Here is a 26,195-nt window from a genome sequence, read left to right as displayed (position 1 = left end):
TAGGGCAAAGGAAACTAAGAAAAATAAACAAATGGGACTATCTTATATAATAAAAGGCTAATATGCAAATCGACCTAACAGCAGAACGACCGGTTGCTATGACACGCACTGACCACCAGGAGGGCAGATACTCAATGCAGGAGCTGTCCCCTGGTGGTCAGTGCGCTCCCACAGGGGGAGTGCCGCTCAGTCAGAAGCCGGGCTCATGGCTGGCTAGTGCAGCAGCAGTGGTGGGAGCCTCTCCCGCCTCTGTGGCAGTGCTAAGGATGTCTGACTGATGGCTTAGGCCCGCTCCCAAGCATGCCTAAGCCATCAGTCGGACATCCCCTGAGGGCTCCCGGACTGTGAGAGGGTGCAGTCCGGGCTGAAGGACGCCCCCCCCCCAAGTGCATGAATTTCATGCACTGGGCCTCTAGTCTATAATAATAAAAAGGTAATATGCTAATTAGACCGGAAGTCCTTCCTGATGAAGCCAGGGCCGGAGGGAAGCCAGCCCTGGTCCTGGATGCCTGTAGGCGGCCTGAGGAGGGAAGCAGCCTGGGTTCTGGGTTCCTGCGAACTGCTGGAGAAGGGAAGCAGCCTGGGTCCCGGGTGCTTGCCAGCAGCCGGAAGAGGGAAGACTGGGTCCCGGGTACCAGAGGGAAGCCGGTGCCGGCAGCTGGAGGAAGAAAGGCCTACTCTTGGACGAATTTTCATGCATCGGGTCTCTAGTATAAAGATAAAAAGCTTCTGCCCTAGCTGGTTTGGCTCAGTGGATAGAGTGTTGGCCTGAGGACTGAAGTTCCAGGTTCTATTCTGGTCAAGGGCACATACCCAGGTTACGGCTTGATCCCCAGTGTAGGGCATGCAGGAGGCAGCCAATCAATGATTCTCTCTCATCATTGATGTTTCTATCTCTTTCTCCCTCTCTCTTCCTCTCTGAAATCAATTAATAATACAATAAATAAATAACTTATACACAGTAAAAGAAACTATCAACAAAACGAAAAGGGAGTTCACGGTATGAGAACATATTTGGCAATGATATATCTGATAAAGGGTTAATATCCAAAATATATAAGGAACTCATAACTTAACAGAAGGAAGACAAACAATGCAATAAAAAAAAAAAATGGGCAAAGGACCTAAATAGACACTTATCCAAAGTGGACATACAGATGGCGAAGAGGCATATGAAAAAATGCTCAAAGTCACTGATCATCTGATAGATCCAAATTAAAATGACAATGAAGGATCACCTCACACCTGCCAGAATGGCTACCATCAACAAATGGCAAGTGCTGGCAAGGATGTGGAGAAAAGGGAACCCTAGTACACTGCTGGTGGGAATGCCAATGGTGCAGCCATTATGGAAAACAGTATGGAGTTTCCTCAAAAAACTAAATATGGAACTGCCATTTGACCCAGTGACCCCACTTATAGAATATATCCTAAGAAACCTGAAACACCAATCAGAAAGAAGGTATGCACCCCTATGTTTATAGCAGCACAATTTACAATAGCTAAGATCTGGAAACAACCCAAGTGCCCCTCAGTAGATGAGTGAATAAAAAGGCTGTGGTACATTTATACCATGGAATACTATGCAGAAGTAAAAAAGAAGAATCTCTTACCCTTTGAGACAGCGTGGAGGGACCTGGAGAGTATCATGCTAAGTGAAATAAATCAGTCAGAGAAAGACAAGTATCACATGATTGCACTCATATGTGGAAAATAAGTAACAAAGTAAACTGAGATTCATTCGGAGTGGATCTAGAGACATGGAAGCATGGAACAGAGTGTGGAATCTCAGCGGGAAGGCAGGGGAGGGTGGGTAGGTGGGAGGTAATCAACCAAAGACCTTGTATGCATATATGCATAACCCATGGACGCAGACAGTGGGATGGTGAGGGCCTGGGGCAAGGGGGTAGGGGGTTGATTGGGGAGGGGGGAGGGGACATATGTAATACAACAATAAAGATTTTTTTTTAAATAAAATAAGTTTACCCTCCAGAAAACACCCAGGCCCACAGAACGCATCCGATCAGTGCCCTGTAATTATGGTGTCCAACCTCAACTGGGCCCTCTCTCCTGTCCAGCAATCCTTTCTTTCCCCTAGCTAGCTCCTTCACTCATTTTCCACTGAATGCTATTCCATTATTTTCAAACCTGTAAGCCAGGCGAGAACTCTTTAACTTTCAAAGATACACCCTTACCTGCACTGGCTGTCATCCTTCCCTTCTCTAGTTACAATGGAAGAGGCATCCCCTTTTTCTACAAAGAATCCCACCAGTGCTCTCGAATTCATGTCCTTCTCCGTTGGCTATGAAGAAAACTCAAGCCTTTCCCGTTTCTTAAAAAAATAATTCGGTGATCCCCACACATCCGTGTAGCCACCGCTGTCTGTTACCTTCATTTTCTGAAAGTTGTCTGTACTCATTACCACACCTCCCGCTCTCTCCCGGTCTATTGCAATGAGCTTCTGCACCTAGCACTCCATGAGGCAAGCCTCACCAAGGTCAGCTACTGCCTCCTTATTGCTAAACCCGTCAGCAACGTCTCGATCCTGACCTCCACGTACTTCTCAGAGACACTTCACTCCGTGGACCTCTTTCCTCCTACCTGCAACATTCTCCTTCCTCAGCTTCCAAAGTGCTGCCCCTGTTGGTTTTCCTCCTCCTTCTGGAACCGCCTGCGTCTCACTGTGGACTCCTCTGTCTGTGTCCATCCCCGAAATGTCGAGGTGCTTTGGGTTCGTTCCCAGCGCTTTTTCTTCTCTGCTTCCACACTTTCCCTGATCGTTTCATTCACCTCCGCTGCTCTGATGACAACTTACATGCTGATGGATCCCATGTCAGCTCCTATCTTGGTTGGATGCTTTGGTATACAAGGCCTTTAACCATAAAACTTTGTCTTACAGGTACCTTGGGCTTGACAAACATCCTAAACTCCCAAGTTCCCTTCAGACCATACATACGCTCTATCTCAGTGAACCTGGTGCCCCCGCCAGGACCCTGTGTGCCATCCTTATTCCTCCACTACAGCCAATCAAGTGGAAGTTCTGTCTGACCCAGCTCAAATCCATTCACTCCTCACCACCTCTCCTGCCACTAGGCTAGACCAGGTCTTCATGACTCCATGCTGATTATGACACTGGCTCCTCCAGGTGGCAGACGGGTCCTGGGTGACGGGCACCTCAGCGGAACACGTTCTCCTTCCCGCTCTGCAGGACCATGGGCTCCTCTCCAGGCTTTGCACTTCACTCAGGCCTTCTCTGGCTGGGTAAGTCTTCCTTCTCCCTTAAGAGGTCTCGGGCAAAAACCAGTCTCGAGGGAACCTTTCCCAAGCATCTCACTTCTAGAGGCTCCTTTCCAGGGCCTGGCGCTCCGGACCACTTCTAGCAGAGGCTGCGATCCTGGCTGGCTGCGGGTTATCTGTCTGCTTCCCGCCCTGCAGCAGATCAGTGTCCCTGGGACTGGCTCAGAGCTGGCATGGCAGGCACTGACTGGCTGAGTCAATGGACACATTTAGCACAGCAAGCAATTAGGCACCTCGTGGGCAGGACAAACAAAAAGTACGGAGAAGAAATCAAGGGAAGATGGGAAAAGGCTGTATTCTCCCAGGGGCTTTGGGTGGGGCCCTGAAGGAGGGGAAGCACTTAGACCTGATGGGAAAGGACATTCCATGAATACCCATCAGCAAAGGCCAGAGGCTCACAATGAGTCTGGGCTATTCAGGCATAATGGGGTCAGCCTGCCTAACCTGGAGGGTTTCCGACTGCAGAACCTTACCCGCCAGGTGGGCAGAGGTTTGTGCTCTCTCCTGTGGCAACAGGAAGCTCCCAGATGATTTGGTTCAGGTCACCAAACCAATGTTTTAGGAAGATTAATGTGGTGGAAATCCGGCCTTCCAACGAGAGCGCAGGCAGATTAATCACCCGGACAATTGTCACAGCTGTCTGACTGGGTTATGAATGGGCCTTGGAATGCGTGGAGCCCAGGAGCTCTCTCCCGGTGGCACTTGAGAATCACTTGGGAGCTTTTGAAAAATGCTGACGCCTAGAGCCCTTTCTCCAGACCGTTTAAATCAGAATTTATGGCGGCGAGGCTCAGGAAGCCGTATATTTAAAAAGCTCCCTGGGTGATTCTGTTGCACAGCTAGGGTTCCTCATTTCCAAGGACAGAAATCTAGGGCTCAGAGAATTAAGTAAGAACTTAGACCACAAACCAGTCAGTGGCAAAGCAGGACCTTCAAGTGAGTGCTGACTCCTAATCCAATTCTTGTTTCTTCCAATATATTGCAGTCCCTTCTCTCTCTTTTTTTTAATTTTTAAAATTATTATTATTATTATTTTTAGGGAGAGGGAGAGAGAGAGAAACATTGATGCGAGAGCTGAACATCGATCGGCTGCCTCCCATACATCCCCTATCGGGGATCAGGCCTGCAACCCGGGCATGTGCCCTGACTGGGAATCAAATCAGCAACCTTTCAGTGCACAGGACAATGCCCAATGCACTGAGCCACACCGGCCAGGGCTATTAAAGTCTAGCTCAGGGTTTGAATGTAGAAAAGAAGATAAATGGAAAGCAGTACAGTATAGAGCATCCATTTTCAACTGGTATGCCTCTGCCACACTAAACATCTATTTAGTAAGGGGCACTGACCTCTTTCCCCTTAGATTGTCAAATAAAAAAATGACAACAGCTAACACAACAATGTGGGGCACAGCTACAGTGTTTGGACAGGTTCAAGCCTTGGACTGATGAGAGGGCACAGTCCTCTCGTGGCCACGGGCAAGTCCCAGCTTGGAGGGCAGAGCCCTCCCAGCACAATTATAGCCAACAGCTGTAGTTGTGAGTGTGAACCTATGGTCCGAACACGTGGCCCCACGGGCCTGAGTGATATAGGCTGCAAGTAAACAAAGCTTGATCAGGTGCATGTAATTGAGTAGGCACCAGAATGCTGTAAACATCTTGACCACGCCCTCACTTTGCCTCGTGGCATCGGCTATAAAATAAAGACGCGGCTTGTAGTCCGTGGCGCTGCTGGGTCCCCATCAGGGAAGCAGCGTCCCACCGAGTCCCAGCTTTCCTTCTCTTGTCTGTCTTTTCTAAGCCTTTCAGCCGCCCCCACTCGGGTTCACTGAACCTGGCTGAGCTGCGCCTGGGGCTGAGTATGCCATGGCCGTGCCGGCTCCCCACGCAACAATAGCCGTCAAATAAAAAATAAAAAAAATGACAACAGCTAACACAACAATAGCCATCAGTGTGAATGAATCAAAATTATACCTATTTTTTGTCAAAATAGCAAAAAATATATCTTTTGGTGTGCTGCAGAATTGTAGTAGTTAGTTTATAACCCATGCTCTGAACCTCCATCTCCTTGACTGTGAAATGGAAACAGCATTGCTACTTGTAACCCCAAGATAAGGATTAGAAATATGTGTAGCCCTGACACTACCTGTTGTTAATAACGTGAGATTAACCAAAGAATTTATATGCATATGTGCATAACCCATGGACACAGACAATAGTGCAGTAAAGGCCTGGGGGTGGGGTAGAAAGGCGGGGTGGAGAGGGTCATTGAGGGGAAAAGGGGGATATCTGTAATACTTTCAACAATGAAGATAAATTTAAAAAAGTAAAAGCAATTGTTACAAACCAAAAAAAAGAGATAAAACCTATGTTCACACACAAAATAATATGATCATGACTTTCATTATTACTGGAAAGGATGGATATGAGACAGTCAAAGAAAAACTTGTAGGGTTTGGAAACTTATTAAAGATTGAGATGGGGAGGGGAAGCAGACACCTAGATTTCGAAGTCTGGGTGTCTGAAGACTGGTCCCACAGCAGGCTGGGCGGGCGGAGCAGGGGGTGGGAGGAAGGGAGCTAGGGAGGGGCAGGCGGGCTGCAGACTTCAGTTGTGATCACTCCCAGCAATTAGTACCCAAAACATGGCAGGTACTACTCACAAGGAATTTAAAAGCTACTAAATCTTTTTGTGATCCAAGGAGATTTGGACTTAAAATAATTCGTTTACTTTGTAAATCTCCTCCTTTAATCACTGACTTTCCCATATTAATCCATTTACAAGAAAGTTTAAATCCTGGAAATTACTCTCTGCATTAAGAGATTTAAGTTCGAAGGGCTCCCTGGAGAAATGCTGAGGCAAAGCAATCACAAGATAGGCCTACATCTTGCGTCACCAAGTGCTCACAGGAGATGGGAACATGTGAAAAGTACAGCAGCTGGCTTATGCAGGCCCCACTGATCACATCTGGCACAACTTAAACATCAAAAGGATAGTGAAAGCAATAGAGCACAACACATTAAGTACAAAAGAACACATGATCTTTTTTAGAGATATTCAATAAGTATTACAGACAAACTTACAGGTCTGGGTTAGGTTCAACACAACACTGGGCATGGGAACGTGCTGGGGTATGTATGGACAACACAAGAGTAGTTGGTAGCACTGAAGCTGACTGAGCGTGGGGCTCATCACACTATTTTGTCTACTTTTATTCATGTTTAAAATTCCCCGTAATAGAAAGTTTTTAAATGATGGGGAAAAAATCCCCTGTGTTACTAAAAACAAAAACAAAAACAAAAAACTGGAGGGAAAGAAAAAGTTCTGTTTTATGGAAAAATACCTCATCCAGTAACTATAGCGAGGATACCATGATGAGAAAACCGTTTTGCAACCACTAATGTAATGTTTGGGTGAGGATCATCAAAGGAGTCTCACTCACACCACTGGGTGAGAGGCTGGGAACAGGACAGGCAGGTGGTCCTTTCCTCACAAAGGAAACAAGGTACATCGCGTACCTTGAGGAGAAACCTGGTGGAGGCCAACTGACCAAGTGATCACACTCAGAATCACTGATAATGGGACAAACCACATTGTGTCATGCCAAAACCATTTAGCCTGAATCTAGTCCCAAGGAAACAATCAGATAACTCTATACCAAGGGCCAATCTACTCCACCATTGACCTGGGCTGCTGTAGGCTAAAGAGACATGACAGTAAATGAAATCAGTGCTCTCTGACTGGTTTCTAGAGAGAAGCATTATTATAAAGGATATTATTGGCCCACATGGGAGAAATCTGGTACTTTTATTAGAGTAATGTTACATTTCTTGGGTGTGATAGAGATATCATGGGTGTGTTGAAGAAGGTCCTTGTTCTTAGGGGATACCTGCTGAAGTATTTAGGGCTAAGGGTTCATGGGTGAGAGGCTGATTTACTTTCATATTTGCAATTACTTTCAAATGATTCAGAGAAAAAAGTATATGTGCGTGTGTGTCCGGGTGTACAGTGACACAGACACCCACAGATCAAGCAAATGGTGCAAAACCTGAACACCTGGTGGATGCAGGTGAGTGGATGGGTTCACTGTATTCTTCCAGCTTTTCTGGGTCTGGAAGTTTTCATGATGCAAAAGATGGGGTGGAGACTTAAGTTTACTCTATAAGAAGCTGGTTACATTGGTTGCCTGCAAGCGATTGGGTAGCTGGAGGTCAGGAGAAGGAGGCAAAATTTTCACTGTAGTATACACCTTTCTGTGCTTTTTGAATTTTGAATCCAAGTTGGTCTGAAGGTTGTGGGTTATTGTTAAGCTGAATTTTGAATCCAACAAAGGATTCTGTATTATCTATACCAAAATAAAGTTTGTATTTAAAAACTTACTCCTCTGTAATATGAACCCTTTATAGTATCAAAGCTTGCTGAATTAAATTTTCCCTAATAGACAAACACTAAGGTCCCTGATTATGGTATTTTTTTCATTATATGTTCTATAAAGAAAGTAATACTGAAATTATAAAGTAGAAGAGTTGCTGTTAGTGTCTCTGGCTATCCTGGAGTTAGAATGCCAGTGGACACCTCAACAGTCCTTCCCAATCCATGCTGCACCCAAAGCTGCGACCTCACTCCAACACACCTGCTGCTCCAGCCGCTCCGCAAAGCCCACAGCACGAGCACACCTGACATCATGCAACTGACCCAGTGCCCAACACTTTCTTGGCATAAAAATCACAGGTCACTTTGGAGCTGCCCATGTAGGCTTCTTGTTACCGTTGGATAATTGCAACTTTGGGGAGGCAGAGATATTTCTTTCCCCACTGAAGCGTTATTTGTTTAGAGGAAGGAAAAGAAATGACTATGCTATGTAAGTAATTATAGTAACAAACTTAAAGCGGATCAATGCACCCTGATATAAAATTATCCTCAAGTGGTGCTTGTATGTGCTTGTGTTCTCTGGGAAAATACAGAGAGCCTGGAAACAGTGTGGCCCCTGGGAGGGAAACTGGGGGAAGGAAGACGGACTTTCACTTTACACTATTCTGGAACGGTTTTTAATTTTTACCAATTGCATGCTTTACTTATTTTTTTTAATGCACAAAAATGGTTTGATAAATGCTGTCCAGGTATCACTTGCTCTATGAGGGGTGAGTTTTTAAAACTAGAAAAAAAGAATAATCTATAATTCCACCACCCAGATAATTGCTAATGTTCTAGTACATTTCCTTCTCATCAAGTTTCTGGGTGTTTTGTAAGCAAAAGGGTTTTCTGTTTTCTAATTTGCCACATTGTCTCTCCCCATCATTTTTCTAAAAGTGAAAACAAATTTTTTATTAAAAATTTTACATTTTAACATGTACTTTAATTATTTTATACTTAAATGTGCACTTAAAATTATTTTGTAAGCCTTTCCTCAAATCTTCATTTTTTTGAAAACATTTTAAATGGCTACATAGTTCTTCATCATACCCAATCATTCTCCTATTATTAGACATTTGGGTTTTTAGAAAATATTTTTTTGCCAAGTACCTATAGTATGCTCTATTTCGAGTAAGAAAGGAGAGGAACCAAGAAAATATATATGTATCTGCTTAGCTGTACAAAAATAGCATAGGATAAATAAACTAGAAACTAGCCCAGCTGGTGTGGCTCAGTGGTTGAGTGTTGATCTGTGAATCAGGAGGTCGGGTTCGATTCCCAGTCAGGGCACATGCCCAGGTTGTGGGCTTGATCCCCAGTGCGGGGGCGGGGGGGGGGGAGGGGGTGTGTGAGAGGCAGCCAATCAATGATTTTCTCTCATCATTGATGCTTCTATCTCTCTCTCCCTCTCCCTTCCTCTCTGAAATCAATAAAAATATATTTAAAAAAGAAAAAAGAAATTGGCTCCTTTAAGAAATGGTTGATTCTAGGGCAGAGGCAGGCACAGTAAAAGATGAACAAGGAACATTTTGTTCTGCCAGAAATTAAAGAACGTGCTCAAAACATGATGGAAACATGTCACAAAGACCAGCAGCCAATTTGGAGGGGTGCCCACTGGCTATCAAATTAAACTGAGCATCAAGCCCTGGCCAGTGTGGCTCAGTTGGTTGGGCGTCGTCTGGTGCACGGAAGGGTTGCGGGGTCCATTGCTGGTCAGGACACATGCCCAGGTTGTGGGCCCAATCCCTGGTAGAGGAGGCAGCCGATCGATCAATATTTCGCTCTCACATCCATATTTCTCTCTCTCACTCCCTCTTCTTCCTCTCTCTAAAAATCAATAAAAATATATTTAAAGTAATAAATAAAATAAACTGAGCATTAAAATAAATGACTAACAATTTATAACCCATTGAATAAAATAAGAATCTATGAGTCCATACTAATATAAACAAACATTTAAGTAAAAGGGGGAGGAGGAAAAGCTTTTTCTTAGATTACAATGCCCACAATTAACACAGAACAAATGATGGAATCAGAAAATCTGTATTTGGTGACAATCATAATAATAACGGATTCAATGAGGAATTATCAATGGGAACTTAAATGAGTGTATGCAAATCTGATGAGCAACTGGATATCCAGTTTCATAGTATTTCTCAGAAGAGACTTATTAAGATGCATCAGACACCATCTTAAGCAAGTGTTCAAAGGTAAAATCACTGGTAACGGGACAAGTCCACGCTGTGAGGACACATACTTTCTGTGGCAATCCTACCAAAACTGTATGCCCGACATCTAATCACGAGGAAATATCAGAGAAACCCAAATTCAGGGGCATTCCATAAAATAATTAGTTGGTACTCTTCAAAAATATAAAGGGCAGGAAAGCCAAAGAAAGACAGAGAAACTATTCCAGACAAAGATATGACAAGAAAACTAGACAGTAATCCTGGATTGGATCCTGGACCATAAAAACAACACAAAATAATTTTTTTCTTTTTTGCTAAAAGGAATATTACTGTGAAAATTGACTAAATCTGAATAAGGTCTGTAGATCAGATAATAATATTGTACAAAGCTGATTTCTTTTTTTCTTCCTCAAAGCTGATTTCTTGATTTTGATAACTATAGTAAGGTTATGTAGGGAAATATCTCGGTTTTTATAAAATAAACACTGAAGTCCAAAGTATTTAGGGGTCAAGGACATCATGCCTGCAATTAACTCTAAAAGATTGTGGTAACGGGTTTGTAAAAATACTTTATACTATTCTTGCAACTTTTCTAAGTCTGACATTATTTTAAAACACACACACACATACACACACAAACATACATCCCTTTGATACCAAAAGCAATACACTGAACATCCTTGATCATAAATAATCTTTGCTTCCTTAGGATTCTGAGTGGAATTACTAAATCAAAGGCATACAGTTTAAGCAATATCGATGTGTGTGGTACAGAGTTTTTGCATACCTCTAACTGTGGAGGAGCAAGGCAGTGGAAACGGAGGGGTGAAAGCAGGTGTGTAACTGGAACTAAGGAATGCACTCAGAATGAATGGGAACCAAAAGTTAGGGTAGCAGATGGGGGTGAGGGATCAAAGCTGATGACATGAGACTCCTCAGAAACATAACCCTCAAAAAAAGAGAAAGAAAGGAAGAAAGGAAAGAAGGAAGGAAGGAAGGAAGGAAGGAAGGAAGGAAGGAAGGAAGGAAGGAAGGAAGGAAGAGAGAAACCATCATGTGGTTTAGCTGATGGCCCACTGTAATTTACCTACACAATGGCATGGTAAGAGCAGACTCCGGTATTGGTCAAATGACAGTGTCCTGCATCCCTCCCTCTATATGTATCCCCCCAGTGCAAGCCAGTTATTCACCACTGAGTCACACTGGGTCCCTGAGCCTTTCTGGTTGGCACCCAAGAGCCAACCACAACTTCTCCACCAAGCACATAGTCATATGAACTAATGGCTTGCTATATGATGTGTTAATTAATCATCTAAAGTAAGAATGCATTTAAAATGCCCATAATACATTCAACCAAGTACATATAGTAAGTCCTCACTTAAAGTTGTCAATAGGTTCTGTGACTTTAAGTGAAACGACATATAATGAAACCCGTTTTTCCACAGGCTAACTGATGTAAACAATAGTTAAGTTCCTACAACATCTCATCGTTGTAATAAAACAATGTTGAACAAAACGATATTATTCAAGGACCTGCTGTATATTAATTTGCTTCTTATTGAATAATTGCTATTTGCCAGGGACTAAGTGCTTCATGTGAGTTCTATCATTTAATCCTCCAAATAACTCCATGGGGTGGTAGTAGCATTATGTCCATTTTACTGATGAGGAAAATTAAGTCTAGAGAAGTAAGTTAAGGTAAGACATGCTCCATGTCACAAAGCTTAAATTTAAATCCATGAACCTGACTCTAGAGTCTTCACTCAAAACCACAATGCTATGCTGGATAAAAAAATTTTCATTGAGGAGAAAAAAGACAATAAATCATAAATCAGGAAATTAGGATGAACATTATATTCTATTAAAATACAAACTCCACTTTTCCCTTTTGTAATCATCCAGGCACTCATTTGATAAAGGGACATACCTGACAGAAGAATTGCTGCTGGGTTCCTGCTCCAGGGGCGTTACTGAAGGTGCTGGTAGGTTTGGAAGAAGAAACTGGAAGACGATGAGACACACTGACCGGTACTGGAGTCCTGTTTGGCTGGGTCAGCTGATCTCCTGTAAAGTTTGATCCTGATGCACCCGACTGAACCGCAGACCCAAGACTAGGATGGACAGTGCTGGATGAGCTAACAGGGAACCGACTAGGTGCTGACATGCTTGTCACGGAGGGCATGGTGGTGAAGCCAGGTCTTCCCTGGGAGACGCTGCTCTGCCCAGGCGACAGGTGTAGGACTGTTGGTGATGCCTGTTGCAAGGGCATCTGTCCACCAACAATCTGAGGGGAGGCGTGATTGACTATCACTGGACTTCCGGAGGCGGCAAACGTCTGCCCAGACACCAGCTGGACGGTGTTCTGGCTGTTCAGCATCTGTCCGGAATACGGCTGGTTGGTCCTGAGCATGTTGGAAGAGTTTCTGTTCAACATTACATGCTCTGAGGCCGCTTGGCCAGAAATGAGCTGAGAAGATTGAGTCTGAACAAGTTGCCCATTTATGGTCTGGACGTGATGTACCGAGTTGGAACTGACGGAAAGGCTTGTAGGTACGAGGAACTGACTTTGGGGGGTGTGAGACTGGCCCATGGGAGAGTGAATGACGATACTCCCCGCAGCGCTGCTCACTGGCTGTGAGGTGCCTGGTTTTCTTGTGTTCTGTTGGTTTACGATGTTCACAGACATGTGCGGACCAACTACTGAACCCTGGGGTGAGCTTGCAGAGGCAAAAGAGATCCCTTGCTGCACGTGATGCTGCTGTATTCCCAAATTGTTCACATTGTACGTATTTTGCTGGCCCATCTGGATAGGCTTTGGCTGGATGTTTATTGGAACTTTATTTGAATTTGGTGCAAGACCCCTTTGTATGATGATGTTATGCACAGGCAAAGATGTTTGAAAATTTGTGCTGTTAAACGGAACGGTAACAGGCTGTGCTACTGGACTGGAACTCGAGTTCCCAAACAAGGAGTTGCCATTAGGAGTCTGTCTATGTACCAGAAGTCCTCCACTCACATTGGATGGCGCTTGCTGCCCGCTGCCCTTTAATATGATTTGAGATCCATCTAGGTTATTAATAGTCATCATGGAAGGTTGATTACCAAATGACCCAATTAACTGTATCTGACCAGAACCACTCAGCTGACTGCTATTAGACAAATGCTGGCTGGGCACGCTGATCCCCACGTGTTGCATAAAGCCATGTTGCACACCCACTGTATTGCTTGCAAACGATGCTCCAACAGGCACGTGAGTCACCCCTATAGGCTGCAGCGTCTGACCTGAGTAATTAGAAACATTAGAAGCCTGAGTAAAGGATGCTGATGAAGAAGGATGAAGCTGAGCTTGTGCAAACTGTTGGCTTGAACCTATACTGGCATCCAAATATGCCTCTTCTGCCAACGTCTGCTCAGTGATATTGGCCTCCTGCAAGGATTTCTGAAGGATGTCGAAAGGTTGGTCCTCAGTGAGATCAGGAAGAGGAGAAGACTCAAGTTCATCTTCAAGAAACTGAAGGCTACTGGAAAGTGGCAGTCCATCACTGGGCCCTTCTCCAAGCTGGTTGCTCACAGCTTTGAGGGATGACTTAGGATCAGCATTCTAAAAAAAAAAAAAAAGAAAGCAATATGTTACATGGCATATCCAACCTTTGAAAGAGATTCTTATAAAAAAAAATTAATCTCACTTCTGAATACAAATAAACATGGCAGTTTGAACCATACTCTCCAAACTGCTCACATTATTCTCATACTGCATTTCCTTACTCATGATGTTGAACATTACTTTTGCAATTATATACATTCATTGCTCTGGTAAATCAGTTTATAGAAAACAGATAAATAACAGAAACATACTGACAACTATCTGGAGTTTAGCTTCATTAAAAAAAAAAATTAGAGAATGAGAGAGAGAAAAACACATGATGATTTGTTGTTCCACCCACCCATGCATTCATTGCTTGATTCTTGTATGTGCCCTGACCAGGGATTGAACCCACAACCTTGGTGTATTGGGATGACACTCTAATCAACTGAGCTACCTGGCCAGGGCTAGCTTCATTTTTTTTGAGATACTGGCACAGACTTTAATTTTCAGAATTGCTTCCAGTCCAAGGCTTAAGCGCAACTCAGGCTGGGGTGGGTGTGTATCGAGGAGATGGCCATGTCTAGTCCTTTGTACAATGGCAGTCTAAGTGAGTTTTGGGAGTTCAAAGTGCTGTTCTATGAGAGACCCAGAAGGTATTAGATTCAGCCCTATCTTTCAAGGCTTCTCAAAACTCCTCCAGTTCTAACCTCCCCACCCAGGCAAGACCAGTCCAGGAAAAACTAGCTTCCTACATAAAATGAGTAAATGGTCATCTGATTTCTTAGAAGTAACCAGCTTATTATAATGCTTTAGAAACTGCTTCAGCATCCTAATCAAAAGGAAGTCTATCAACATTTATTTATCAAACACCCTCTTATGTGTTTGTTTCTGTCCTTAAGGAATATTCCAACTAGAGACAACAATATAGGCATATGAAGGGAACTGAACACGGTCACTCATAAATAAGATGCATTCTCACAGTCCAGCAGTTTTTCCTGGGACATGTCAAACTTGTAAAAGATACGGACTCCATCCCTCATCTGGGAGCCTGTGGAGGCCTGCTGGGAACAGGACTTCTACAATGACAAACGGGTGTGGAAGGCTGTGGTCCAACGCCATTAAAAATTTGTTTTGTTTTGTTAATCCTCACCAGAGGATATTTTATTCTATTTATTTATTATTTTTTTTAAAAGACAGAGTAGAAGGGAGGAAGCGGAAGCAGGGAGGGGAGGGGGGAGAGAAACATCGATGTGAGAGACACATTAATTGCTTGCCTCCCACACACACTCCAACCGGGCTGGGATCAAACTGGAAACCCAGGTACGTGCCCTTGATTGGGAATCAAACCCACAACACTTCAGTGCATAGGCCAACACTCTAACCACTGAGAAACACCGGCCAGGGCCAAGGGCATTTTTGCTGGCTATAAGTGGGGTCTCTGGAATTATTTTGAGAGAGAGAGGAAAAAACACACAATGATTTGTTGATCCACCATCTTTTGCTTTTTTTTTTTTAACCGTTTGTACTCCATAGCGTCTATAGACGCAAGCGGCAGACCTTTTTATTTAAAAAAATTTTTTTTTAATATATATATATTTTATTGATTTTTTACAGAGAGGAAGAGAGAGGGATAGAGAGTTAGAAACATCGATGAGAGAGAAACATCGATCAGCTGCCTCTTGCACACCCCCTACTGGGGATGTGCCCGCAACCAAGGTACATGCCCTTGACCGGAATCGAACCTGGGACCTTTCAGTCCGCAGGCCGACGCTCTATCCACTGAGCCAAACCGGTTTCGGCCGGCAGACCTTTTTAAATTAAATTCAAAATATCGTGGCAGTTAATTGGTTAATTTTAAAAAATATGTTTTTATTGATTTTTAGAGAGAGAGGAAGGGAGAGAGATAAAGAGAAACATCTATGAGACAGAAACAATCAATTGACTGCCTCCTGCACGTCCCCTACTGGGAATCAAATCAGGGACCTCTTGGTTCATGGGTTAATGCTCAACCACTGAGCCACACTGGCCGGGTGAGGCTATGTTATTTTATTGATTCTGAGAGGGGGAGAGAGAGAGAGAGAGAGGAAGAGAGAGAGGGAGAGAGAGAGAGAGAGAGAGAGAGAGAGAGAGAGACATCAACTGGTTGCCTTTGGTACCCTCTCTACCCAGGGATTGAACCCTCTCCACCCAGGGATTGAAACCTAGGAACTGAACCCACAACCTTTTTGATGTATGAAATAATGGTCCAATCAACTGAGCCACCGGGCCAGGGCACACACAGTTCTTAAAGCTGAAGGTGTTTATGCTGGAGATGAAACTGAATTCTACCTAGACACGAGATGTGGTCATGTGGATAAGGCAGAGAACAACACAGTGACTCCTGGTGGCAAACCGAACAGAACCAGAGCAGCCTGGGACAGGAACTCATGCTCATGCAAACAGTGGCATGGCTCGAGCCAAGTCCCAAAGTAACCCTTCCTGCTAAGGTCATTGGACACAGAATCCATGTAATGCTGTAACCCTCAGGGATTTAAATGTATTGAAAAGTAAATAAATAAAAGTGAATTTGTTCTCTTGTTAAAAAAAAGAAATGGAATCAATAGCTATTTAAAATAAGGTGAATTCAATGTAAATGTACTTAATGCTACTGAACTGTACACTTAAAATGAAGATGGCAAATTTTATGATATATATATATATTAAATACAATTAAATTTTTTTTAAGTGAAGAAAAAAATTAAAAGTAGATCAATTAAGAATGAGTGGTCCAATGTGCAAAACTGTAGAGATTCTCAGCCCTAGGCTAACAGGAGTTGGGGGGTAGATGATGCAAAGAACTACGTAGAAAAGCTGAGACTGGTTCATCTGACCCCAATCAATCAGTAGCTGAAATGGGACCAATGTGGTCTCGGTCAGCTGACACCATTTAGGACTTGGAGAACCATAGGCTTCAATGTAGTGATTTGGGCATCGTCTCCAGGCTGGACCCCTTTCCTCCAGGTCAGGCTTCTGTGTGGATGCTCCTGGAACTTGAGAATACGGGCTCCAGAACCCGGGGGTCTGCGTGAGAAGTAGGCCTAGCTCTGCAACCCCTGGCTGTGTGATTTGGGGGAGTACTAAGCTCTCTGTGCACAGTTTCCTCATCTGTAGAATAAGGATAATAACAGAACCTACTTCATAGAGTTATCGTGAAGATTAATAAAGTTAACTATGTTAAATCGTCAGTGCCGAAAACATAGAGATAAACTCCAGTTATTATTTTTCTTGTTTGAGATGAAAATATTTAGCATGTAACTACAATTAAGAATAACTTATTAAAGCTACATAACACGGTTCAAACTTTGCAATACTACTTTCTTAGATTATAACATTTCTGAGTCAGTTTAAAAAGAAAGTTGAAAGCTTAGGAAAATAGCACAGTAAATCTCAGATAGCTTGTCTTGACTAAGTTAAAAGTTGAAAATGTCAGCATAATTCAATAGATTCCCTTTCTATATCAGTTACAAAAGACAAGGTAATCATTCTCATCATGATACAAAGGCAAGTAAAGCCTCAATTCACAGCATCAATGAGACAGAAACACTGATCACCGCATTCAGTCTCTCATACTCACACTAGAGTTGGCGAAAATTGAATTTGAATTGGCTGCAGAATATCCTGCATTAGTCAAGTCATCATTGCTCTGCAAAGGCACAAATTCAACAGAGATTACTTTAACTGCAGAGAAGAAACAAAAAAGTTACATCTGCGACGTGCTAAGTATTACTTACAGATTTATTACTAGGTCCATGCAGAAAATAGTTCAATGCTTGTGGGTCTCTAGAAAACAATGAAAACGGGGAAAGCAACCATAAATATGTTACCTAGACTGAAGATTCTTTTTCCCAGGGCAAAACAAAAATCACACAATAGCCTGAGTAAAGTCATCTCCCTATTTTAATTCAAGTTCATTAGTAGTTTTTTGTTTTACTTTTTTATTTATTTATTTATTAATGTTGTTCTAGTTCCTATTACCATTCCTGGGACTTGTTAGAAAATAAATTTACTAAACATAAATAAAGCATTACTTAAGTTTGATCCCTATCAACCCGAGTCTCTTTACTTGTTAATCCATACTGTGGATGATTAATTTTTACTTTAAAAACCCATCTGGTTTTAATATGCTTATTAGGTTGTTTTAGTAGAGGAAACCTCACACAATTGATTCACTCTGATTTTGGAACGAGCATCTTACCCAATAAGATCAAGGAGACACGAGTCATCATCATCATCCATGACAACTATAAGAAAAGGAATAAAAAAAAACACTGTTTCAGTGAAGTGGATTAAAGCCAGTAGCATCCATGCTACCTAAAAATATACTATATACTTTCCTAGATAAATAACTGTACTTCAAGTGAGTTCTTCCTCTAATTGCTGATTACTAATGGGATTTTGTTTTTGTGTGTGTGTGTGATCATTCAAGAGATAAAGTATTCAATTTAAATAGTTTTTATTGAACACAAATCCTTAACTTACAAGTCAAAAAGGAATCTGGACAAATCAAAGATAGTTGGCAGCCACCCCTCACGCAGATTCCCCAAAGGAACTGTAAACCATCAACAGCAACTTCCTCAAAATGTATCATGAACAAGGGGAGAAAGAATATTTTTGTTTTACAAAAAGATCTCATGGATACAGAAGTCTTTGAATTTTGTGACTGGACGTTTCCAAACATGGTGAGCAATCTGGATTTCTTGCCACATTTGAGCTATCTTTAGGAAAACAGAAAAGCCGGCTCTCCCTCCTTTTTGAGACAGAAAAGACACCACATCCAGGCAGCACTGCCTCAGGCTTTGCCCCGAAGGTCCCAGGTTCCTCCCTCGGCAGCAACACTGCCAACTGTTCGATTCCAAACAATCTATATCCCAACACTATAAAATCTCAACCCCAATTCCCCCAGCTCCAGGCCCAGAACTCCCTCCCTCCCGGCCGTCGGCAGCATCTGCTCGGCCAGCACAGTGACTGTGTTCTGGCTCAAACAATAACAACCCACAAATTCCGAGAGCAGTTCTCCCCCTTTCTCCTCCCTCCCCCGAGATCCTGAGATGCGGGAAACTTACACTAGTGATCCGACACCTGGCAACACTGCTTCACACCCATTTCGAGCCATGCGTGGAATAACTTACATCACGGAATGCCAAGGCCAAGAGTTCTGGAGCGGTTGGAAAGGGCAGTGTGTGAACGGCAGTTGGACAGAGGAATGAAATCCTGAAGAGATGCCCAGAAAAGGGACACGCCCGAAGAAGGCAGAGGGATCATTTCTACTTAATGTTTTTTTTTCTCCCTTAAAACTGCCATCTCCTCTCCGTTTCCCCCCAAACTGCCCATCCTATCAGTCACAGGCCAAACAAATAGAAAAGCGACTCCTGCCACACGGAAGGACACTTGCTCTCCTCAGGAAGGGTCTGGAAGGGTAAGTACCCCCGGTGTGGGACTGCCCCTTGGTGGAAGAATTTGTTCAGTTGCTGAGTGATCCGGGAGATTACAATCCATCTGAGTGAAACTTCAGGGGAGAGGAGATGATGTGTAAGACAGGAGGAAGAGTTTATCAGAAGGTAACCTCCATGGCTTACACTGTAACAGGGGCAGCTGGGAAGTGAAATCTGCTCTTAGGACTACGATGAGGTACTCAGGGCATGCTAGAGTGACTTTTCTAACATGACGTGACTTTTGAGGAGTGAAAATAGCCCAGGAAGGAAAAACAGGAAAACTGTTGTTAAATAGATTATGTAGAAATCCTCGTGAAGGGCTTCCCCTAATCTGATATTTATTATGGTAGAATTGCATTGGCCAGACATCACAATCACATGAATTAATTAAACCTATAAAGTGGATATTACTTCTTTACTTCAACATAACCGTTTACTTTAATCCTCACCCGAGGATATCTTTTCCATTGATTTTTTAGAGAGAGGGGAAGGGAGGATGCGGAGAGAAGAGAGAGAAACATGGACTGGTTGCCTCCCGCACGTGCCCAGACAGGGGCTGGGAATCGAACCCGAAACCCTTGGGTCCATGGGGCTGATACTCTAATGACTGAACCAAACCAGCCAGGGCAACATGACCATTTACTGAGAGATTCACTGTACTCTGTAAATTTTTAAATATATTTGTATTGATTTTTAGAGAGAGAGGGATAGCGAGATAGAGACCTCGATGAGAGGGAGGCATCATCAATCAGCTGCCTCCGGCATGCCCCCTTCTGGGGATTGAGCCCGCAACTCAGGCACGTTACCTGACCTGGAATCGAACCAGTGACCTCTTGGTTCATGGGTCAATGCTCAACCACTGAGCCACACCGGCTGAGCTGTAAATTTATTTTTAAGTGTTTAACAGTCTCTGGAACAAACTAATTAATAAAAATGTAAGATAATCTAAAAAAAGACCCCACGACACTTTTACAACTATCCCAGCTTCTCTCACTACGTTACACATGTTCCTAGTTCCTCTAGAACCATGGTCGGCAAACTGCGGCTCATGAGCCACATGCGGCTCTTTGGCCCCTTGAGTGTGGCTCTTCCACAAAATACCACGGCCTGAGCGAGTCTCTTTTGAAGAAGTGGCATTAGAAGAAGTTTAAGTTTAAAAAACTTGACTCTCAAAAGAAATTTCAATCGTTGTCCTGTTGATATTTGGCTCTGTGGACTAATGAGTTTGCCGACCACTGCCCTAGAAGACGAGGTGCCCAAGGCTAACGAACTGAGAAAGGAAGCCAGCGCCACTGGGACTTTCAAACACAGAGAACACTTGCTACCCCAGAGTTCAAAGTGACAAGCTACTCCGTGAGTAGCCCAAACAGAAACAACTTTACAAGAGTGGATGCAATTAAAAGCCATGTGCATCTTCCCCGACCAAACCGCACAGGCGCTCAAACACTTGACAGAACACTTCCAGGGGCATCCGCCCGAGTCAGTGGCATTGGTCCTACCAGAGAGACCTTACCCCTTTTGCCCCCCGGGTGGAACCCTATGAGCCTTTATACTCGGGGCACCCTGAGAATTCTACTTTTTAAAGGGCCACACTCATTTCTGACTTTAAACAGTTCCAAATTAAAAGAGGTGAACCTGACTCCCTATCGCCAGCTCTACATAGTGACAAAATACAGCCCTAGTAAGCTTAACGCAGTCGTTCTTTCCCTCCGGAAAGGAGAGTTGGACAGTCTGACTATGATCCTGAAGTGGGAAGACAATCTGGGGATCAGAATCGTACTCAAAAGTGAAGAGCTCAGTTTTCCTTGGAAAGGTTGTCCCTTGACTTCTGGACTCGCAGGCTCTTTTCTCATTGAAGTAACAACCCTGGAACACCAGATGGGCCTCTGGCAACAGGTGCATTTTACAAGGCTGCATGAAATGTAAGTCCCCTCTAAAGGGAAATCCCTAGATCAGTGGTTTAAAACCACTTCTTGGCCGAGACACATTCCCCTCAGTAACAGCAGGGCACAACAACAGAATCTGTCATGGACAGAAGGGGGCTGTAGCTCCCTGACAGCAGGCACCCCAAGAGTTCAGAGATCACTGCCCCAGATAGCTGACTACTACTCTTAAAAAATGAAAGCTTATATTTAAAATTGTTCTGAATGGAGTCAACAACACTTTGAATAATACCTTTAATCAAGAGAACACAGTGTAGCCTGGCCGGTGTGGCTCAGTGATTGAGTATCAAGCTATGAACCAGGAGGTCACTGTTTGATTCCTGGTCAGGGCACATGCCCGGGTTGTGGGCTCGATCCCCAGTGTGGGAGTGTGCAGGAGGCAACCGATCCATGATTTTCTCTCATCATTGATGTTTCTATCTCTCTCTCCCTCTCCCTCCCTCTCTGAAATCTCTCTCTCCCTCTCCCTCTATATATATAGATATAAAAGGCTAATATGCAAAGTGTCCCCTTGGGAGTTTGACCGGGAGAACGGGAGTTTGATCGCTTGTTATGATGTGTGCTGACCACCAGGGGGCGGCATGGAACACGGTGGGTGACTAGCAGCCACGGCAGGGCGCTGAGGGGGCGAGGGAAGGAGGAGGCAGGTAGGCGGGGAACCTGATAAGCCCTGATCGCAGGCCAGGTCTAGGGACCCTACCCATGCACAAATTTCGTGCACTGGTCCTCTAGGCCTCTAGTAAAAACATATTTAAAAAGAGAGAGAGAGAATACAGTGTAACCACTTGGCCTTTCCCACCAAACACCAAACACAAAACAAAATAGTGTAAAAGTGACATTTCAAATCAGGGGAAAATGTTAGCCATATAGAGAAAAGAAGGTGGGTCCGTATCTCTTATCTTAACAAAAGTAAATTCCAGGTGAATCTAAGAGTTAAATGTGGTGCGAGTGGGGGAAGAGAACCTTTAAGTACCAGACTAACATATGGGAGAAATTGGTTTTTATAACCTTGGAGTGGGGGAAGTCTAAGTATGTCATAAGGCAAAGAAGTCATAAAAGAAAAGACTTAGCAAATTTGATGACATAAAATTTTAAAATTTTGCATGATATAAGAAAAATCATAAATAAAACCAGATAAATAAATACATCTATAATAATAAAAGCATAATATGCTAATTAGACTGGGCAGCCGAATGACCTTCCGGATGTCCTTCCAGACAACCTTCCAGATGAACCCAGGGCTTCGAGGGCTGAGCCCCTTGCACAAATTTCATGCATTGGGCCTCTAGTAAATAAATAAAGCCAGACTAAAACACCCAAAAATGGGAAGTATACCTCCAACTCATATCACAAAGGGCTCTTCTCCCTGACACATAGAGTGGCTATAAATAAGAAAAAAAGAAAAAGAAAAAGAAATCAGCTACCCTGCAGAAAATCAAGGAGTATGAATAATTAATTCATAAAAAAAAAGACAGGTAGCCCCTAAATATATAAAAATAATCAACTTCACTTAGAATAAGGGAAGTATGTAGTAGTCCCCCCCTTATCCATTGTTTCACTTGCCCAAGGTCAACCTCAGTCCAAAAATATTAAATGGAAAATCCCCAAAATAAACAATTCGTAAGTTTGAAATGCACGCTGTTCTTTGTAGCATGATGAAATCTCTCGCTGTCCTGCTCAGTCCCACTAGGGATGTGAATCATCCCTTTGTCCAGCGTCCCCAAGCATATATTTCCTGCCTGTTAGTCACTTAGTAGCTGTCTTGGTTATCAGATTGGCTGTCACAGTATTGCAGTGCTTGTGTTCAAGTCACCCTCTTCCACTTAATAATGGTCTCAAAGCACAAGAGTAGTGATGCTGGGCATGCCAAAGAGAAGTTATAACGTCTATCTATACTAATAATAGAGGACTATGCAAATTGTCCGGGACATCGACACAGTAACAGTAACAACAGAACAGGAGGCTGCAGGGGTGACAAGGCTGGCAGGGGGATTAGTGAGGGATGACTGAACAGCAGGCTGCGTGTGGCGACCAGGTCGGCAGGGGGGAAGTTGGGGGCGACCAGGCCAGCAGCGCGGGGGGGGGCGGGGGGGAGTTGGGGGCAATCAGGCCAGCAGGCAGAGGCGGTTAGGGGTGATCAGGCTGGCGGGGGGGCAGTTAGGGGTGACCAGGCCGGTGGGGGGGGGCAGTTAGGGGCGACCAGGCCGGCGGCGGGGGGGGTGGGGGGGCAGCTGGTGGCAACCAGGCCAGCAGGCAGAGGCGGTTAGGGGTGATCAGGCTGGCAGGGGGTCAGTTAGGAGCAATCAGGCAGGCAGGCAGGTGAGCAGTTAGGAGCCAGAGGTCCCGGATTGTGAGAGGGATGTCCTGGATTGGAGAGGATGCAGGCTGGGCTGAGTAGACACCCCCCCCCCCATGCACGAATTTCATGCACCAGGCCTCTAGTATATGTATAGGAAAAAACACAGTATCTACAGGGTTCAGTAACCATCCATGGATTCAGGCATGGGAGGGGTGATTGGGGATGTATCCCCTGTGGATAAACGGGGGACATATGTAAATTAACATTATACTGAGATGCCATTTCCTGTCAGGTAGCAAAGATGAAGTTAGGTTAAGAACTATGCTGGTCAGGAAGTAGGGAAACAGGTATTAGTATAACTTGGTAGTGAGAGTGTAAACCCATTACTCCAGAGAAGCAAGTTAGCAATATCTTTCAAAATTTTAGGTGCACACATCGTTTCACTCGGCAAAGCTATTTCTGTGTTAGTCCTACAAATACTCTTGCACATGTGGATGTGTATAAGACTATCCAGTGCTCAACCTTGGTGTAAGACTGTCATAACAAATGCTTTTGTTCTCTTTTATATACGCTTCTCTGTTCTGTTTTTTCTTCCAAAAACACAACCTAGGGAAAATGATTAATAAGTTAAAACTTTAGACTTAGCCAATTCACTCAGTGGTTAGAGCGTTGGCCTGCAGGCTGAAGGTTTGCAGGTCCATTTTAGTCAAGGTGACGTACCTCGATCCCCACACTGGTCAGGGCATATGCAAGAGGCAACCAGTTTATGTGTCTTGCATTGATGTTTCTTTCTCTCTGTACCTCCCGCTCCCTTTCATTCTAAAAAAATCAATGGAAAAAAATATCCTCGGGTGAGGATTAACAACAACAAAATTTTAAAAAAATACCAGCAAGAATCAATAGGCTATTTTATCAACATAGAAAAAAAACTACTGACATTTGCTGTATTTGTATTAATTTAGTATAGCATCAGTACATGCCAAAATTTTCCAAACATTTACAAATTTACCTTTAAAAGTTATTAAGGTTATACAAGAAGGGTTACTAAACTTATAGGGTGATCACTTCGTAAGTTATATAAATGACAAATCACTATATTGTATACCTGAAACTAATATAATATTGTATGTCAACTGTAATTGAAAAAAAAAAGATGCTGAGGTTACAGAGGGACCATTGAGAAACTTTATTTAAGCAGTCATGAGCTGTGGAATGGCTGCCTTCTCCAGAACCATGTGCTCTCTGCCTGAGTTACTGAAGGTATAATGAGCTGTAATAACTTTTATTTTTATCTACATAATTACCATTTCCAGTGCTGCTCATTCCTTTGAGTATATCCAGATTTTCATTTGGTATCATTTTCCTTCTCATGAAGGATTTCCTTTAATATTTCTGTACTGCAGATGTACTGGCGATGAATTTTTTCTGCTTTTATATATCTAAAGTGTTTATTTTGCCTTCATTTTTCAAATCTTTACCCAAGGATATGTTTTCATTGATTTTTTTTAGAGAAAGGAAGGGAGAGAGAGAGGGAAACATCGATGTGAGAGAGAAACATCGACTAGTTGCCTCCCATCTGCACCCAAATGGGATGGAACTTGCAACCTAGGTATGTGCCCTGACCATAATGGAACCCACAACTTTTTGGTGTATGGGACACCACTCCAATCAACTGAAGCACCTGGTCAGGGCTGCCTTCATTTTGTTGTTGTTAATCCTCACGGAAGATATTTTTCCGTTAATTTTAGAGAGAATGGAAGGGAGGGGGAGAGACAGAAAGAGAGAAATATTGATCATTTGGTTACTGTCTGTGCGTCCCAACCAGGTCCAGGAATCAAGCCTGCAACCAGATTCATGCCCTTGATCAGAATCAAACCCAGGACCCTTCAGTTCATGGGCTGACACACTTTATTCACTGAGCCAAACTAGCGAGGGCAGGGCTGCCTTCATTTTTGAAATGTATTTTCCTTGGGCATACAGTTCTAGATTGAGTTTTTTTCTTTTCTTTCAGTTCGTAAAACTATTGCCACACTGTTTCTTGCTTGCATTATTTCCAAAGAGAAGTATGCTGTTATTCTTATATTTGTCCCTTTGTACATAATAGGTCTCTCCCCTCCTCGATGCTGTAAAGAGTTTTCTCTTTATCACTAGTTTTAAGCAATTTTATTATGATATGCCTTGGCATCGTTTTCTTCATGCTTTTTGTGCTTGGGATTCATTAAACTTCCAGGATCTGTAAGCTTATAGTTTTTCTCCAACTAGAACAAATCCAGCCATTACTTCAAATATCTTGTGTCCTCCTTTGGGGACCCCAATTACATGTATATAATTAGGTGCTTGAATTTGTTCCATGGCTCAGTGATGCTTCTCCTCCCAACCCCCCCCCCCCACCACCACCACCGCCCCACAGTCCTTTTATCTCTTAGGCTTTCATTTAGAAGTTTCCATCACTGTGTCTTCAAATGCACTAATCTTTTCTTCTGTTGTGTCTAATTTGCTATTAATCCCATCCAACGTATTTTTATTTTCAAACATTGTAGTTTTCATCTCTAGAAGTTGGGTGTGTGTTTTTTTAATCCTCACCCAAGGGTTCCCTTTTTATTGATTTCCAGAGAAAGTGGAAGGGAGGGAGGGAGGGAGGGGGGAGAGAGAGAGAAGAGAGAGAGAGAGAGAGAGAGAGAGAGAGAGAGAGAGAGAGAGAGAGAGAGAAACATGAGAGAGACACATTGATTGTCTTCCACACAACTGGGGCTGGGGATTGAACCTGCAACCCAGGCACAAGCCCTTGACTGGGAATCGATGCACAGGCTGATGCTCTAATCACTGAGCACACTGGCCAGGGCAGAAGTTGGGTCTTCTAAATATCTTCCATAACTTACTTAATATATTAAATCTTTCCTCCACCTTCTTAAACTTATGCAAAATAGTAATAACATTTTAATGTTCTTCTCTACTAATTCCATCATTTGTATCCTTTCTGGGTTTGTTTCTATTCACTGAT

At 43.3% G+C, this 26,195-nt stretch overlaps 1 protein-coding gene across 1 annotated transcript in view; it reads right to left on the bottom strand.

The window, feature by feature from the left end:
- The window catches only part of BICRAL (BICRA like chromatin remodeling complex associated protein), an 81,895-nt gene that overhangs the window by 23,132 nt on the left and 32,568 nt on the right, over positions 1–26,195 (bottom strand). The window contains exons 2-5 of the mRNA XM_054721803.1: positions 17,716–17,761; positions 17,252–17,300; positions 17,095–17,163; positions 11,823–13,496 (exon numbers count right to left, since the gene is read on the bottom strand). Coding sequence (XP_054577778.1) covers positions 11,823–13,496; positions 17,095–17,163; positions 17,252–17,300; positions 17,716–17,756 — 1,833 coding nt within the window. The 5' untranslated portion in view covers positions 17,757–17,761. The remainder of the gene's footprint in view (positions 1–11,822; positions 13,497–17,094; positions 17,164–17,251; positions 17,301–17,715; positions 17,762–26,195) is intronic.

Source organism: Eptesicus fuscus, chromosome 10 (genome assembly GCF_027574615.1).
Source record: "Eptesicus fuscus isolate TK198812 chromosome 10, DD_ASM_mEF_20220401, whole genome shotgun sequence".
Lineage (NCBI taxonomy): Eukaryota > Metazoa > Chordata > Mammalia > Chiroptera > Vespertilionidae > Eptesicus > Eptesicus fuscus.
This window is presented reverse-complemented; position numbering and strand designations above follow the sequence as displayed.